The 18,627-nt window shown below is 41.0% G+C and overlaps 1 protein-coding gene across 1 annotated transcript in view; it reads left to right on the top strand.

The window, feature by feature from the left end:
- arhgef18b (rho/rac guanine nucleotide exchange factor (GEF) 18b) overlaps positions 1 to 17,152 on the top strand; it is a 33,580-nt gene extending 16,428 nt beyond the window's left edge. Inside the window, exons 10-25 of the mRNA XM_030728232.1 lie at positions 34 to 159; positions 283 to 400; positions 515 to 769; positions 897 to 973; positions 1,192 to 1,370; positions 1,594 to 1,667; positions 1,837 to 2,022; positions 2,216 to 2,374; positions 2,722 to 2,837; positions 3,507 to 3,569; positions 3,761 to 3,808; positions 4,032 to 4,313; positions 4,449 to 4,598; positions 11,525 to 11,870; positions 12,452 to 12,595; positions 13,034 to 17,152. Coding sequence (XP_030584092.1) covers positions 34 to 159; positions 283 to 400; positions 515 to 769; positions 897 to 973; positions 1,192 to 1,370; positions 1,594 to 1,667; positions 1,837 to 2,022; positions 2,216 to 2,374; positions 2,722 to 2,837; positions 3,507 to 3,569; positions 3,761 to 3,808; positions 4,032 to 4,313; positions 4,449 to 4,598; positions 11,525 to 11,870; positions 12,452 to 12,595; positions 13,034 to 13,350 — 2,640 coding nt within the window. The 3' untranslated portion in view covers positions 13,351 to 17,152. The remainder of the gene's footprint in view (positions 1 to 33; positions 160 to 282; positions 401 to 514; positions 770 to 896; positions 974 to 1,191; positions 1,371 to 1,593; positions 1,668 to 1,836; positions 2,023 to 2,215; positions 2,375 to 2,721; positions 2,838 to 3,506; positions 3,570 to 3,760; positions 3,809 to 4,031; positions 4,314 to 4,448; positions 4,599 to 11,524; positions 11,871 to 12,451; positions 12,596 to 13,033) is intronic.
- The last annotated feature ends 1,475 nt before the right edge of the window (positions 17,153 to 18,627 follow it).

Genomic DNA, 18,627 nt, shown 5'->3' with positions numbered 1-18,627 from the left:
TTGGTGGCAGAGATGAGTTTCTTCTTTCCTCAGTTCTCAGGTGAAATAGGACAGAAGATGAAGGACAGTTATGGCGATTTCTGCAGTCACCACTGTGAAGCTGTCAGCTACTATAAAGATCAGCTACAAAACAGCAAGAAGTTCCAAAACATCATACGAGTAAGATACATCAGAGGTCTTCTCATTTCTTTGACCAGCCTCAGTAAATCTGCTGTAGAGGACGATAAGTTCACATGCAGCCTGATGCACGTTTAAATAAAATAATGTTTTTGTTCTTTACAGAAAATCAATAACTTGTCCATTGTGCGGAGGCTTGGAGTGACTGAGTGTATTTTATTGGTGACTCAGCGGATTACAAAGTACCCAGTACTAGTTGAGCGCATTCTTCAAAACACCGAAGGTCCTTTTGCTCAATAAATAAGTTGCTATCCAGAATGACTTAAAATAACATAGATCAGAAAAGTTTATTGTGTTTGTTGCTTTATTATTATTTTTTTTTTTTCCTTATCCCCAGTTGGTACAGAGGAGCATGAGGATTTGACCCGGGCACTGGGTCTGATTAAAGACACCATCGTACAGGTGGACATGTTGATTAATCTCCATGAGAAGAACTCGCGGCTGCGAGAAATACGCAGCAGGATGGAGCCAAAGGCACACGGAAAATTCAAAGACGGTCGTGTCTTTCGGAGGGAAGACCTCGCGGAGGGCCGGAGACGGCTGCTTCACGAGGGCACGGTCAGCTGGAGAGCTGCTTCGGGCAGACTCAAAGGTAAGTTATCACATGATAAAATAAGGTGCTTTGCTCACCTGCTTTCTAAAGCATGTATTCTGTTCTTATAAATCAATGATGCATCATTTTGTCTGGGCTCTCTAATTCCTGATTGTTCTTCCTTTAGATATTCTTGCAGTGCTGCTGTCAGATGTGTTGCTTTTGCTACAAGAAAAAGATCAGAGATATGTATTCGCTGCAGTGGTGAGTATGCCAGTACGACAAATAAAAATCATAAACAAAATGGCATCAAAGAGAAGTACACTTAATGTGCAGGAACTTGTGAAAAGGAGCAGAATTATACCAGTGATACATGACATATTGGTAAATTCATCCATTTTTGCCATGTATGAGAAATCTAAAGGCATTTTTTTCTTTGTCTCCTCCTTCCCTCTTTTGTTTTTTTTTTCTTGTTCACCCAGGATAACAAGCCATCAGTTATATCTCTCCAGAAGCTCATAGTCAGGGAGGTTGCCCATGAGGAGAAAGCCATGTTCCTTATCTGTGCCTCTTCCAATGAGCCAGAGATGTATGAGATCCACACCACCTCGAAGGAGGAGCGAAACTCATGGATGACACAAATCCGACAAGCTGCAGAGAGGTAGCTGCAGTAACACAGAGAGATTTTGTTGTTTTTACCCAGAGCACATATTTATTACTCAAGCTAATATAAAATAACTACACTGGTTGTAAATATTCTACACATTGTAACAAGAAGAAACAATTTGTTTTAAATACATTTTATCTCAAAGAACACACAGGGTCCTTACATGGTTTACTTCCTTTGTCTTTACCGCCTGGCTTCTGTCCTCTCCCCCTATTAGCTGTCCTCACACTGAGGAAAGGCTGTTCAGTGAGGAAGAAGAGGCGCGAGCGTCAAGGTTTAAAGAATTTCAAGGTAACTACAAATCAACAAATTTCAACAAAAGGCCACAAGGTGGTGCTCATGTGTCATATTACCCTTAAAATTTCTAGACGTACAGAATATTGAAGCTTATTCTCCAGGAATGAGCTCTAATTTCATTTTAAAGCCGTTGAGTCTTTTATGTCATGTTTCCCAACTGTAGAACGGCTAAGCCAGAAGGATGCAGTGATCATGCAGACTCTAACTGAGAAGCTTCAGCTGTTTGCGGAAATGGCAGAATCTGTGGCAGGTCTGGAAGACGCAGCTTCATGTTCCAGACTGCTGCTTCGAGGAGACTTCTCAGACCTCCAGCAGGGGGAGATCCTGCTCAAAGGAGCGATCACTGAGGGTAGGACAAAGCTACATGATAATATTTGAATTTGTTTTAGTTTCAAAGGGAAAAGCACTGTGCCATTGAATGGCATTTACACACAGATTACACCCACACAGACTAATTTATTAATCAACTGTTTAATAAATTAGTAGGTAGTAATATTGCTGAAATTTCTGGTTTTATTGTGGTCCTAACTTTCTTTCATCAGTGGAGAACCTCCAGAACCTGCTGCAGTCTGGAGTGAGAGAGAGTCCTCCTCCTCCTCCTCCTCCCTCCCGGACAGATGAAGGAAATGGCTCTGGGATTCTGCCCAGGCGAGCGGACACCTTTGGGGGCTATGACAGCAGCCCCTCCATTTTAAGCAAGAGTGAGTCCAGCACACTCCACGCCACAGAGAAGTCTGCCATCTAATAATGTGGTTTTTTTTTTCAGTTGTAAATCACTGGTCAGTCAGCCATTATTTAACAAAAATAAAGGCATACAGTTTTCCAGTGGATTTGTTGATTTGAATTTATTCATAAACAAACAAACAAAAAAATCTCAGCATTTTAGGAAGCTGTGTGCACAATTTTACACATACATGTACTTGTGTCTATATGTGTGAGGTGTCTGTGCAACTGTTATAGATTATGAATGTTTTTCAGTCAAAAAAAAATAGTTTGTGTCACCGTGTGTCTTTGTGTGTGTGTGTGTGCGCTTGTTTGTCTGTGCCAGATGGCAGTGTGAAGAAGAACTTCTCTGGCGAGTCCAGAAACAGAGACAGGAGTCAAAGAGCCAGCTCTGACCCTCAGCTAAAAGACCTCTGTGGCAGCCACACCCTGGAGCGGACGGTAGGGCCTCTACACACACACACACACACACACACACACACATATCTGGAGATGAGTCAGTGATATTTCCTGTAAATAGTAATAAACAGAGCTAGTCTCTGGAAAATTTCCATGTCCCGATGTTGAATGTAACCCTGTTTTTGCAGGTTATTTTATTTGTTTATAAATAGATAAAGCCTTGATAAACCTACACGCTGAACATGAATTTAATTCCAGTAAATTTCTGTCCTTGACAATAAGCAGTTGGACTAAATTTAACAACATGTCCGCATGTGTGAGACAAAGTTTGTGTAATTTTATGTTAAAGGATCGATTTTTAAGTGTGCGTGAGAGGTGTGAAAAAGGTTCATACACACCTTTAATTACTGTCTGGGTTTTAGTGCTCTAAATATGACAAAGAAATACTGACTCATATTTCACATGTTTTGCCTCTCTTCTTGAATTAAACTCACAAAGAATAGTATTTCCACTGCTGCATTTATTGGAATCACTTTAGTTCACAAAATGAATTGCACGCAGTATAACTCATGAAATCAAATAATTTTAAAAAATTTTGAAACGATATGTTAACAAATTTGGAATGCTTTCACTGCATATATATTGCATTGTACGTGATGTATAGCTGTACTGAATAGTAATCAGTGTGGTTGTCGCGTATCTGACGCTCAGGTTGACGAGAGCGCTCCTCCGCGATGGAATCACATCTGGTCCAACTCCTTCCCAGAGGCTGAAGTAAGCTTCTCATCTCTTATCTCTCTGCATGTGCTACAGAACACTGTCAGGTTTGATAGTCATAGTCGTGACTACTGGAGTGGAAAGGTGCACCCATGAGATGTTTGTTAAACCAGTAAAATATTGTATTGTTTGGGTGTTGCGTGTGGATATTTGAGCTTGCTGACCGTGTCTGTTCTTTGGCGCTCTAGTTCTTTGACAGAGTGCTGATGCTCTCCCAGAGGCTCTACAGTCTGCAGGTAAACGTCTCCCCTTCACTGTTTTTACTCTGATATCTGAAAATGTCACCAAATGCATTCAATGAACGATGCAAATGGAAAGCAAAGTATGTTAAGCTCTTAAATTGCAGCTAATCATCATTGTCTCAGTGCAAAATGCACATGTGGTGTGTTCTGTGATGAACTTATGTTTTTTTTTTTGTTTTGTTTTTTATTCTTCACCTATTCTTGGGTCTATCTTCAGGCCATCGTTTCACAGCAGGACAGTCACATTGAGCTGCAGCGGGTCTCACTGACAGAGCGGGCTTCCGTGCCCAGCCGTCACAGAGGGAACGTTCTCCTGGAGCAGGAGAAGCAGCGGACTCTGGCCTTGCAGAGAGAAGAGCTGGCCAGTCTCCACAAGCTGCAGTCTCAACACCGGCAGGAGCAGCAGCGCTGGGAAAGGGAGAGAGAGAGGCACCACCAGCAGATGGAGGCCACTGAGGCCAGGCTGCAACAAAGAGAGGAGGAGTGCAGGCGGCTGGAGGTGAGGTGCTCTGTGCTACCTAAAGGCTGTGGAATGCAGTTAAATTTGGTTTTCTGCGCGCTGAAGACTGAAATTGTTGTACACAGATTTCTCATATTTAACAAATTTTAAATTGCATCACTTTGTTTTATGCAGGCACAACTGGCAAAAGAGAGGGAGGAGTTAGACATGCAGAGGGAGAAGTACCAGCAGGACCTGGAGAGACTGAGAGAGTCCACTAGAGCTGTGGAGAAAGAAAAGGAACGCCTGGAACACCAGAAGAAGATCAAGAGGAAGACCATTGAGGTGGGGCGCCCGTGGTTGTAGTGAGAGCCATGATTATGGTCATATGTAGACAAACAGTAAAACTACAGGATCACCTTACACGTTAGGCTGAGTAACTGTTGCTGTGGTTAACAATAATTATTGAAAAATGATGATGTATAAATAAAGGCTGTAGATATGCAGTTCTGTTTTTACAACACTGAGTATATATCTGTATTTTTTTAAAAATTTAAAATCATTAACATGATGGCTAATTTATGCATTGATAAACAAAAAGATTTCTTTTCTTCTGTCACATCTGCCCTTTCTCTAGTGAATATGAATATATATATATATATGTAATTTTTCATTTTCTCCTATCTGATGCAAAAATTACATCTCAGATTGTTGCTTTGTAATTTTGCCACATTTCCACTGCAACGGAAACATTAATATGCTGCCACAGGACCTTTATAGGTACTGTGTTCAGGTCTTCTCCGAGTGGAAAAGAAACATCAATTTCAGCTCATAGATGCAGTTATGATGTTATATTGAGAACTGAAAACATTTCTAACAATCAACCCAGTAATCCACCTCTGCATGGAGCAGTCCATCTCTTTACCCCCCTCTTTTTCTTTTTTTTTCCCTTCCTCCCTGTGTTTACCTTTGCTTTCTTTCTTTGCGGTACAATGCATGGCATTGTGAGCTTCATGGGAGAGGAGCTTTGAGAAAGATCCACTGACTGTAATTTCATGCCTGATGCTAACAAATCTGTCAAGGAGTTACTTAATATCAGCCTTTAGTGTTTTCAGAGGTCTGGATCATCAAATTAAGGATGGGTTTCAGTGTGGACTGGCATGTTTTGTCTCGATACAGATCTTATCTTTTTGTCAAACAAAATAAATACCAATTGATAGGCACAAGAGAATATTCATAATCAGCACCTGAATCACATACTTTTTTATTTAGTTTATTTGTAGCAGATGCAACTAAAGCTTTTTTTTTGGGGGGGGGTAATCCCTGGGCAGAGATCCCTGATTGTGTACTCATGAGAAAAAATCATAAAACAGAGTGTAAGAAATATGCAAATCAGTGCTGCCACATTTACTCTCACACAGCTCAGTCAGTGTAGACCTGGGACTTTAAACTCTTCAACTTAAAAAAAAAAAAAAAAAGTTGTATAAGGTTTTAAACTGAGTTTGAAAATGTGGCTCAGAAAGTGCTGCACTTTCTAATTCTTTGTGGTAAAGAAACTCTTTTTCAGCTTACCTGAAAACGAGTTTTGCCAAACAGTTACGTCGTTAGTCCTTCTGTGCTCCCTGACATTCCTATTTGATTGATGCCTAAAGGTTATCTGATTGGCCAGTGTCTCTAACCTGCATACCATGTTGAGTAACTGACAGCTGACATTCATGCCCCGACATGTCCCAAAAAGTCGACAGTGCTTTTTTGCAACTGTGCATTCCTTCTTTTCTTTTTTTTTTAAATGCTTATCTACTGTAACTTTACTCAGCTTCACACTGGCGACTTTTGATTTGTGCGTTCTCATAGATTTCATGTTAAGAAACCCTTTTTCATGACTCAGACCTTAGCTCATCGGAGTCTATCTCACGATGTACACAAACAAGACCAGCTGACATGAATTATTGCAGTTATTATCTGATTACTAGCTACTGAAGGTCTTTGACTGTGAGTTATATCTAGAATACTTCATAGTGACTCCAGGAGAACCACATCCCCTGCTCTGACCTAATCCTCTGTGATGAGTAATCCTCTTCTAATTATAGAGGTCTTGACTGAAACAGTGATGGTGAAAAAGATTTCTGTGAGGTTTGTTGCATGAACTGTAAGATAAAACCTGAACTATATCATATTTACATACAGACAGCTAAGTATGTGTGTGTGTGTGTGTGTGTGTACATTGTGTACATATGTGCAGCTTATATGGGTTTCAGTTCTATACTGTTGGCTGGGACTTTGTTGGCTGCGGTTTTGGGAGATTTGGAAGTGGTTTCTTCTCCCTCTGCGTCAAACACATCAAACGGTCTTTTCATTAGCTACAACCACAGGATCTGTTCCAGGCTCCTGGCCAAGCTGATATCAACAGACATTTATTTGCTACCAACCAAAATTAAGACTCATCAGCAAACCCAGAGAGCTATGATTAGATCTCATAAAAAGAACCATGCTTTTGTATGTGCATTTCTTAACATATGTGAGCAAGAACGGTGCAAGTCGTGACATGTTCTGACAGCGCAGATCAAAGAAAAGCTTTCTTTGAGCTCATCTGATCATAGTTGGCCCTGGGATTTGTATTGGCCGTGGCCCAGTGCAGAACCTTGGGTCTGATTGCACAATACGCGTGTAATTGGAAAGTAATAAAACCCGTGCTTTTGAGTGAAGGTAAACAACATGAACGGCAGATCAAGAACCAACTAAGAAAATGGGGAAAATGCACAGATAGTTTTGGGGGGGGGGGGTTTTGAAGAAAACATAAATGGTAAAAATGGTCCTATGAAAACAAGGGCAAAGTTTGAGTCCCTGGCCTGGAGGGAGAGGCGAACATTTTTCCAGATTGTTTCAGACAGTGCAGTTTATGACTGCTTTTGTCTCTTGTTTTGTTTGTTTTTGTTTAACTTAAGAACAGAAACCTATGAAACTGATTTACTACCTGACATGAGTAACTGATGCACATGAACTTCACATATTGACTGAGTTCTTCATTTGCCTCACCTGCAGGTGATGACTGGTCTTTTATTAGAGACAAGCCTTTACAGGTGCTGGTCATAAAATTAGAATATCATGAAAAAGTTGATTTATTTCAGTAATTCCACTCAAAAAGTGAAACTTGTATATTATATTCATTCATTACACACAGACTGATATATTTCAAATGTTTATTTCTTATAATTTTGGTAATTATAACTGAAAACTAATGAAAACCCCAAATACAGTATCTCAGAAAATTTGAATATTAAGACCCATACAAAAAAAAGGATTTTTAGAAATGTTGGCCCACTGAAAAGTATGAGCATGTACAGCACTCAATACTTAGTTGGGGCTCTTCTCATTTTATGACCAGCACCTGTATGTCTCCTCTGTGAGCATACCTGCTCATATTCTTTTTGATCCTCTCAAACCCTGTAAAAGTTGAAGCATTATGCTGTTAATACTCAGACCTGTTAAAAATCAGACTAGATCAGTTTCTCTGCACCAGTCTTCAAAGGCAAACAGAACATCAATGTAAAAAAACAGCTGTTTATGCTAGATAGGTGATCATAATCAACCCAGCAACCTACTGCAACCTTGATCTCGTAGCTTTATTAATCTGCAGTCACAGGCCACTTTATAATGTACACCGTGCTAGCACTGGGTTGGACCACCGTTTTTGCTTTCAGAACTTTCTTAATTCTTGGTGGCACAGACTCAACAAGGTGCTGGAAATGCTCCTCAGAGATTTTGGTTCATACTGGCATGATGATGATGATGATGATGATGATGATGATGATGATGATGATACTTTATTGATCCCACAATGGGGAAATTACAGTTAACAGAACACCCATCCAAGAAGACAAACAAACAAACATGGGGAGATAGGTGAACTGTGGCCATGCTGCATCATTGCAGCATTGGATTGAGATCTGGTGGCTGTGGAGGCCATTTGAGTACAGTGAACTCACTGTCATGTTCAAGAGATGCTCTGCTGCATGTCTTGGCTGTAACAAATGTTTATTTGAGTTGCTGTTGCCTTCCTGTCAGCTTGAAGCTGTCTGGCCATTCTTTAGTATCAACTAGACATTTTAACCCAGATAAATGTCGCTTACTGGATGCTTTCTCTTTTTTCTCATTTCTTTCTCTTCTCTTTCTCATCAGGTCGTCTCGACCACGTCTACGTGCCTAATTGCACTCAGTTGCTGCCACATGATTGGCTGATTAGATTTGTGTGTTGAGCATGAGCACCTAAATTGTAAGCATAAGGGAACAGATGTAACAAAGGCACAGTAACTTGGGGCATATGCAGCAACAGCCCCAGAGAGCCCCCCCCGTACCAATCACACTCCCCAGCCATTATCAGAGACACGCCCTTTAGCTGACTACAAGTTTTTATGTGAGGAAACCCAGCATTACTAAAGCATGACAGTGTGTGCAAAGTCAAGAAAAATGTAAAAAGTTGTAAAATGCCAGCTGGTGGAAGAGATTTTCAGTTCTGCTCTTTGGCTTTAGCCTCCAGACTGATATTATTGCTGGTGTGTGTGTGTGTGTGTGTGTGTGTGTGTGTGTGTGTGTGTGTGTGTGTGTGTGTGTGTGTGTGTGTGTGTGTCTGTCTGAAAAACTCTCAGTAAATACTCATCAACACCTCACCGTGTGCACAAAAACCTAGATGTCTGTGACTGGGTTCTTCTATAATCAGCTGCTAGCAGTGGAGCTAAGACAGAGCGCTAAGCTCGAGGGGCAGATATTTTCTCTAAGCCATCTGTCACTGTAGCTATTCCCCACCTGTTGGCTGTACACTGTGAGCAGTACTGTTCTGTCTTTAACCAAAATATTGGCAAATTACTCGTAGTTGAAGTGAATCATTTGCTCTGAGAGAGGAAAAAGTACTTTTAATGGAGACTTGAAGAAAATGACACTTTTCTGAGCTTCTTGTGAATTTTGGTAATTAATAATGATTTTTTTTTTTAAGACCAGTAATGATGGGTTGCAACTTTTTGATAGGTCTGCAGCGTACTGATCACTTGTGAGTCTAAGGAGATGTTTTCATTTGTCAAAACAACTAATTAAAACCCAAACATATTAATTTAACAATGGACTTTTCAAATTTTTATCAGAATTTGATTATTAGAATAGTCTCTGACAGATGATCTGTCACAAGGCTGCTTTCTTGTTAAGTCACTGAAATGTCAGTTAACATGATAATTGGAGTAGTTCATATGCCTCCAGATGTCTGTTTTATCCATCCAGCAGTTCAAAGATAATCCATTTACTAAAACATAAAACAGATCAAGGCCACTACTCTGCAGAATGGAAAAGCCTGAAATGGCGAATGTTTGATGTGTTTTGATTCATGCGAGACTTAAAAGATTCACCAGTCATTAAAAAAACAGTTGCTGAATAATTTTGCCAAATGAATAACTGCTCATATGAAATGCCATGTTGCAACATGGTATTTGATGTGAGTAATCACAACATTCAGGAACTGTATGATTTACTTAGGGGCAATTTGATTTTGGATTACACATGTTTTGCCTACTAATCTCATGAATTCACCCTGGATCAGAGCTGCAAAGTAACCATAAAAAAATTATTTTTTTAAAAGTCCAGATTTAATGTTACTGTTCAACACATGAACCACTCCAGGTTAAAAGTCACCCAGCTAGTATCTCCTTCCTGGTGTTGTCCAGTGTATACAGGGCCAGCCTTTGTGCAGGGTTCATGGATACATTATGATATGGGAATATCCAGGCAGTTTTCAGGATGAGAGGAACCTGGCTCTATAATTAGCTAGTCCAAACCTATAATTACCAGAACCCTCTGGAAGGCAGCCAGTGCTAATTGTTTATGTGCTGTCAGTCAGAGCTCTTTGTGCTCTGCAGCATCTGCGTGGTTTACTGCCCTGGAAACCTGCTGTTTGTGTCGCTTAAAGCAGATCACCTTGTTGTGGGAACAATGAAAGATCTGTGTGCCGAGATGAGTGAGTGCTGAAAGAGGAAAAATTACGGAGGAGAAGAAAAACAGAGGGGTGAAGAAAGGCTGTATGGAGACTTTGCCAACAGAAGGGCCCCTTTTCTGTCTCGTCGACCCGTCATGCTTTGCTCGTACGACTAGAGGAAGTCTCCACATGCAAGAGCATTCAGATGAGTCTGCCGTTCAGTTGTGCATTCCCTATTGCCACAGGACGTGTTCAGCAGCATCATCAATCATGTTGCATATGGACTGCTAGCAGACAGACGATTGCCAGGCTTTAGTTTTGGTCACATAGAAACTGATGTTGATATTATACAACATTACACCCTGTTATAGAGTAAGGTTATTCTTTTATTTTAATCAAAGCCGTTGTAGATGGATCCACAAAGATTTCCTGTCCAGTAAACCCAAGCATTAAAGATTATTGTGTAGCTGCAAGTGGAACAGTGAAAAGTTAACCCTTTCTGACTGATTTGTAGTAGACTCATTGTAGTTTTGTCTTCTTATATAATGTGAGATAAATGTCCTTGTCCACTGTTATTGGGTCACAGTGTTGTACAAGGGATTAGCAAAGTTTGGTTGTATAGCAATTCTTAAAATAGCGTGCTGAAAGGAGGCTTTCTGACAGTGCAACACGTGGGATTATTAACACAAACACCACGCCACTCCATTGTTGCAGAAATTCTCCCGGTCAGTCTCACTGAATGCTGGTTGGATGGTAATGTTGACTCGATCATGAGATCATCTTTCCTCCCTTCTTGTAATTAAGTGGACAATGCAGTCGATGTCTGTTATCCACTCATGTCATTTGAGCCATATTCCTGTTCCCCTGCTTGTTTAGAAGTCCTGCCCGTTTTGTTAGACATGCCTTTATGTGCACAGGGATTATTAAGGGTTTTATGTTTCTGATTTTGTGTGTCTGTGTGTGCATTGTCCACGAGCAGCTTTGGGGAAGAGAAAAAAAAAAAACATCAAAAGTTTGCACCAAATGTACCAAAATGCATGCTCAGCAAGAGTCCAATGTGTTTCTGATTCCCGCTTTAGCCCATAAATACCCAGCGCCTCAACAGATTCGATGACGCCCTGCTGTTACAGAAAGGCAGATGATTGATGGTGTGTGATCTGTGTATTCTCTGTAGTTGTTAGCAGCTGTTTAAAGTTTTACTCTCATGCATATTCCACAGTTAAGGCTGCTTACCAGTGCACACACACATATAGCATGCAAAGTCCTGAAATTTAAAACTTCAGCCAATAATGGTCCAGTCTTTTGTCTCCTCCAGGTGGCTCCCCTGCCTGGAAGTCTAAATGGGGATCTCCTCATGTCCTCCAGCCTCCCTGGGTCCGCCGGTGTCTCTGACTTGCCTTCGAAGCCGCTGGTGCGTTCCAGCCTGTCCGTGGCACAAGCCGACTATGCAGAACGCCCTGAAGTGATGCTGCGACGTGAGACGGGTTCTTCGACCCTGCCGCTAAAGACAGAAGTGCCACTCCATCTTTTCAGCACCACCAACCAGCTGCACAAACCGGTCGGGGTTCAGCAGCAGATCCCCACCAAGCTGGCAGCAGTCAACAGCAGCAAAGGGAAAGGAGGCAAGAGCTGCAAAACTTCACATCGCACCGACAGCACCGGTAAGGAGTCGGAATCGTGATCAGCTGTCAGATATTCCAGTAGTTACAGATGTTTTCTTAATACTCATAGGTCATAGATTGAATTCACATATACCAGCACTATGCCATTCATTTTTAATTTACAAGCTACCAAAAAGGTGACAGCATCTGATATAAGGTGCCTCAGTGCTTGTTTTGTTTTGTTCACACTCATGAGAGACATTAAGATTCTTTTCCTTTTCGCTTTGTTTACTCAAAGCAGTTTTCTAAAGCTCAGGCTGAGGTGCAGGCTTTCTAGAAAAGTGCTATGGGTGTTACTTTTAGGCCACTGGGTTTTCAAGTCTCTCATTCTTGTAGGTGATGTGAATCAGTGGAGCACATTCTCTGTTAAAGTGGATTTTAATTCCCCACTGATTGTTGCCTGACCTGAGCTTGGCCTGATCACCCTAATTAGAATCATATTTGCTGTCTTAATTGGGTCAGGCGTATCAAACAGTGGCCTAAAGAGGCCAGGCTGCTTCAGTTTGCCAGTGCATTCATCCTCCTCTCTCTGTTTCTCTTATTTTCTCTGCTCCCTGTCCCCTCCCTTGGGCTCCCCGAAGCCTCGGTGGACATGAAGCAGGTGCTCCCGCTGAAACTGTCCACCAAAGAGGACAACACCCTCAAGGCCAAGCGCTCGGTCAGCCCCCACCAGCAGGTCCCGCTGTCAGCCCCTCCTCAGTCACACGCCCTGCATCACCACACAGGTATCGTTCTGCACGCACACACTCTCTCCCTCGCTCCATCAGACAAACTCAGACACAATCTCCTCTTGTCTGTCTTTGCCTACTGCATTATTAATCTTGGTTCTCATAGACACAAACAAGAGAGGCGAATTCTCCACCTGGGCAAAGCTGACCCCACCCAGTCACATTCCTTTTTAAAGTTTGCCTTCATGCCCAACCTCACCCTATGTAAACACCTATCAAGTTCACATTCTTTACTATGATTAATAGCAAGCTCTGCTGCTGACACACACATTTTAACACTTTAATCCTGTTCTGTCACAGTTCGAGGTAACAAAGAGAAAACAGAGGAGGGATTTTAAGTGATTAGATTCCAGATGAGTAAGCCTGGCTCTATTAAGCAGCTATGAATAACTGTATTTGTAGTAATTCTTTGTTCTCTCATTGCCTTTCCTTCAGATCAGCTCAGTTCTTTAGACAATGCTGGACCAGACACCCAATCTGTTTCCTCCATCAGTGCCTCCCACCCTCCAAATGTTCAGAAGCCCCCCATGCCTCCTGCACAGTCCTATCCTCAACCCTCCATGCAGCCTCCCATCATACCTCCCCACTCCCAGAGCACCAGCGCTCTTCAGTACCATTCCCATGTGCAGCCGCAGAGCCTCAGTCCCAGCACCCAGGTAAATGTTCAAGGGCTCAGCCACAGCCACAGCATGCCGCCGCCCTACAAGTTACCCACAGAAGACCTCAGTAAGGAGGATGTCATCTTCTTCTGAAATTAGATCAAGAGAGCAGAACAAAATGAAAGAAAACAGTCCGGGGATAGTTTCTGATCCCTAATTAACTGTAAAGCCCATTACAAAGAGCAGCTTCCATGCGATAATGTGATGTGGATGTTCAGTGTGCGCAGATGTGTTGTTTCTGTAAGGCGTTTCATATATCTGTACAGACTTGGTGAAGTTTGTTGCAGAGAGAAGAGCTGCAGTTGCTCACACACTGAAAGAAAGAGTATTTGTTTTAATACCCCTCATTGCTCCTAAACTGTCAATATTACTATAGTAGTTTAATCTTATTTTATTTAGTTTTATATCTAAACTTAATTGGATGGATCATGTAGAGGAGACCTTTGGAAAAACAAAGGCTTCTTGTAGAGTGTGGAAAAAGGTTTAAATGAAGTTATACCAATCCAAAGACATTAGCCGTGAGAGCTGAAGGAGGATGTGACTGAAACAAACGTTGTGGAAGAGAAACTGTCGTTTTACTCAAGAGGAATGAAACCAGGACAGTTGGTGAGGCGTAAGAAGTGAAGCGATGGTGACCGTGCTGGACCTGGTACCACATGAAAAAAACTCAATAGAGAAACACTGTCTGCTCGACATTTCATTTGCACAGTCTAAATACTTCGGTCCAGACTAATGAATGAACTTTCGTGGACAAACTGTGCACTGTTTGATTGTACGGCTGTTAAAATTGTGAAGCTTCCTTTCATTTTATTTGTATTTGTCTTAATTGTGTTTATCACTGAAGGTTAAAACTGAGGACTATGTCCTTAGTTTGGCATCTGATTGTGTAACCTGACCTCAGTCAGCTAAAGTCTTTTCTAAGCTGTCCCATAATAATACATCATTTCAATCAAGGGGGAGTTTGGCTAATTGTACAATTTTTGAAACTTGTGCAGAGTGAGACAAACTCAGAATTGTCGCTGTAACCCTTAGCATTATTTTTCCCAAAAACACTTTTTTTTTTTTTTTTTTTTTAAAGGATTCCTTAAATACCCTACAATTAACATGTCACAATGTTCTCACATACACACAGTTATCTTTTTTGCAATGTCTTCAAAATCAAATGTTTCATAAAAATGAGTCTTTTGCCATGTTTATGTTTCACTTGTTGTTGACAGTGAATTATAAATTTGTTTACTTTTAATTAACATCACCTTTAAAATTTAAGGTTTAAACTTTCCCACGCTAATTCAGGAAGTTCGTTAAATATGTCTATTAGGCACCACTTTGAGTTTGTCTCACCCCTCCGCATGCACACACACATTATGAGACACATCTGTATGAAATATGTTGCCACTTGCAGTGGAGCTGTAGTGAGTGTACTGTACATTTTGTGAGATTTCATGCTGTAAGCTGTTTTAAAGGGAATCTTTAAACTGCTTCAGTGTCAGTGGCCTCAGAAGAAAAATAAATTAGACAACAGAGAACAACATGAGCATTTCATGAGAGTGGATATTCACAGGAGAAACTGAAAAGTATTAAAGCGAAATAGAAAAGCTGGTTACATTATAACCCGGGTTCTCTGAGTGGAGAGAGTCTCTCTCGCTGTGTATATGGAATATGTAGGGTGGAGAGAGATCCTTGACAGGACAGAGAACAGGTGGTTACATTGTAACCCAAGTTTTCTCAGCACCCTACATATTCCGTATGTACAGAGCTAGCCAGATGGTCTTGGACAAATGGACACAATAGAGAACTTAATGATATGGCGTACCTGGATTCTGGTTGGTGAGGAAAAATGGGTACTTGCCACAGGCATAAACATTTCATTATGTGTGCTTAGATATCATATTCCTCATCCCTCTTAGCAACTCCAGTATCAATATATACAAAATTTTAATGAGATAAACTATTACACAGGACTGAAGCAATTTAAAGTTTCTCCATTTTCCATTTCAATCCACATCAGTCTTATTTTTATTTAACTTTTTTTTTTTTTTTTTTTTTTTTGATCAAATGAAATATTAATCTGTGCGATAAATTGTTTTTTTTAACATGTTTGTCACTTGACCTCATTTGGATGACTTGAAAAGAAAAAAAATGGGCTGGATGGGTTTGAGGTAAATAAGATGTCAGTTTTAATTGAGGCCCAGAGGTCTCATTGGCTGTGTGTTGTATTTATTGTTAAAGACATTTCATTAGCTGGGTCTTAAACCTCAGTGCCTGACAGAAGAGCGATACTGTGACGGCTGCGGTGGTACAGCTATCGTCTGTTTATTCAGACTTCAGCGTTTCTTCACAGAAGAAGCTCGGAGATGATCCTGTTCTTTTCCTGTACACGCGTGGGGAATGTCAGAGTTTCTTTGTCCAAATTAGCTGGTGTCTGAAGCTTGGCTTTGAGCATTTTTTTTCTGTATATTATGTATATTATTGTACATACTGATTGTCGTCCTCCCACACGGTGTCTGTTTTGTGTATATGTGTATATACACTTAAATTGCACACATGGCTGTGTATGTACAATATGGTACTCCTTCACCTTTCTTGAATCAGACTCTTGCCAGAAACCACAGTCACTCATCACTGCCGTATAGACGGACTGAAAATGAACGTATTTAATCTCCTGATATGCGTTGATGTTGTAGCTTTGAAGCTGAGCTGTACTGACTGCCCGTTGGCTCTGGTACAGTTCACGATTTCACCAAGGTTTTACGGCGCGGCCGTAAAAATGAAATCATCTGCTTGTTTCAGTCGGTTAAACCAAAGAGGCATTCAGCTGACTGGGTTGCTTTCTGTGCTCTTGCATGAAGCGTGAATGACACTGTGCCGGTTGTGTGGCCGACCACAAAGTGTTGTTACGTTTAAAAAACAAACAAACAAACAAAAAAAAACCCCTCCTGCTTCAGATCAGATTTTTTGGTCCTGTTTGCTTCATCGTCATCAGATCACAAATATCGCTTCATTCACAAAGAATCTCCTTGAAGTTAAAACAAATTATTGGGTTATTTAGATTTTGTATTCTGGCTTGCTTAAAGTGCTTAATGGCAGTGTGTGAGTTTCTTATCAGGCTCTTATACAGTTGTAGAAAACTTGTATTTATGGACTATTAATGTGCACACTGACGCTCATGTGGGTGGAATCTGTAGAATCCGGCTAAATCATTCCCAGCAGCTCAAGGCGTTCATAAGTTCATCACCAAACTTAATCTGCTGTTTAACATTTAAGACTCACTCGTCAGGAGATCACGAGAACTGATGAAAGAGCTACTTAAGCTTTGTCAGACTTTGTTTCATGCTTTTCGAGACATTTCCATTCCATTGGTTACGTGTTCTTTCTTTCTTTCCTGTGTGTAACCCGTGTATTGGCGTCGTGGTTCTGCTCCAGGTCACAGACTTTAATTAAACCTTAACGGGGAGATGAAGGCTGCTTTGTGGATCAACTCAAGTCTTAAATGTTGCTTTGCTGTAGTCCTTTTTTTTTTTTTTTTTTTAAAGACACAATGTAGAAGCGAGTCAGTCACTTCACTGTGTGTGGAAACATTTTGAATGTTTTTGTTTGAGTGTTTTTGTTTTTACACACACGTGCACCTGTTGGACCTGTAATATGTAAATACTTATTTTATTTCCTCTGCTAATTTTTACACTAGTCACTTTGGATAGTAGCATACTTGAAGGGGAAAATGAATGTTTATAATGCCCGTCTTTGTTTGGCGTTTTCGTCGTTGTTGCCGTCTGTGAACGTTTCATTTCCAGAAAGCTGTCTAATGACATTTGTAGCACACAGCAAAATTGATTTTTGTACCGTTTTATTTTATTCACTCTGCAACATTAGAATGACCTGCGGACACAAAAAGCTGACTTAGAGAAATTTAGTAATAAAAAAAAAAAAAAAAACAAAGTCTTGAAATTATTTCTTTTTTGTCTTTGTGAATTTCTTGCCTCGTGACTTTTTCAATCGTGGCCGACAAAGCTGCACGTTTGGATTATTGCTGTTTAGGCAAAAGTCAAGCGTGCGACTAAATTTCTATTTACGAGGGCTTGTCGTCTCTCTCATCTACCACATGCATGTGTAACATATAATTCTGACTCATCTGGAATTTTATTCACTGCTCATCAAAATAATCCTGACCACCCAATTAGCTCGCACCCTTGCCGTCTCTCAGTGTCTAGGAGGTGCAGTAACGGTGTTATTGACCGTGTGTTTAGACGACTTAATAACAGTCTATTCCCAGACAAAGATCTATTCAGGTGCTGTGGTTGTGGCTGCTCAGTTCTTCTGTGGACATCACTAACAGCGGGGCAGCCAGTTCCTCCGTTATTGTCACTCTGGCTGGGAAGACGCTGCAGCAGCGGCCAGTTTTTATTGTCTGCTGTCATTAGTGGCTTTCCTCTGTCTCCTCTCAACAATTATTTTTCCAGGCTGCTTCCCCTGTGGAGGGAAGCTGCATTTTACTCCGTCTTTGTTTCTGTCTCATTCCTTCCACTGCTCTGCCCAATTCGTGTCTCCCTGTCTCTTTCCCCCCTCTCATCCGACGTCTCCAATCTACCTCAGTCCGACTGCCTCACAGCTAGAAGGCATTTTATGTAATGCTGTGTGCAGGAAGTCAGGAGTCTTGGCTGCTGTTAGTTTGTGTCAGATCCTGTTCTCACCACAAAGTTAAACAAATAGAATCTCCGCAGAGCCTAGACGTGCAGACAAACAGGCTCATAAAACACTGAGACTAATCTTAGTTTGATGGACTCTCTGTCGGCTGTGGTTTGCTAGATGCTTTTTTTTTCTCCTCTTTTCAGTTCACTGCAGTGCTAACTGGTATGAGCCATTAGGTCATTATAAATACTTTCGACCCTTGCAGTCATGTTTTATTGTCATAGCAGCCCCCCCCCCCCCCCCAAAAAAGGTACAAAAAGTTCACTTAAAATTAATTGCTGTACACCCACCATTACCTGACACATTTAATCCTATCAAACAAAGGAAGGTGCAACATATTTATATAGCAAAGCAAAAGTCATGCTTACAAACTGAGTTAAAAACAGAATGCGATGATTTTCAAATTTCATAAACATATTTTATTCACAATAGAACACAGAAAACATCAGATTTTGAAAATGCATCATTTTAAGAACAATATTGAATTTGATGGCAGCAGTATGTCTCAAACAAGTTGGGACAGGGTGCTGTTTACCACTGTGGAGCATTCGCTCCTCTTTTAACAGCAGCCCATAAATGTCTGGGACCTGAGGAGAGCAGCTGCTGGACTTTTAGGAGAGGAATGTTGTCCCATTCTTGTCTGATAAAGGATTCAAGCTGCTCAACAGTTTTCTTTGTTGTATT

This window comes from Archocentrus centrarchus, chromosome 4 (genome assembly GCF_007364275.1).
Source record: "Archocentrus centrarchus isolate MPI-CPG fArcCen1 chromosome 4, fArcCen1, whole genome shotgun sequence".
Lineage (NCBI taxonomy): Eukaryota > Metazoa > Chordata > Actinopteri > Cichliformes > Cichlidae > Archocentrus > Archocentrus centrarchus.
This window is presented reverse-complemented; position numbering and strand designations above follow the sequence as displayed.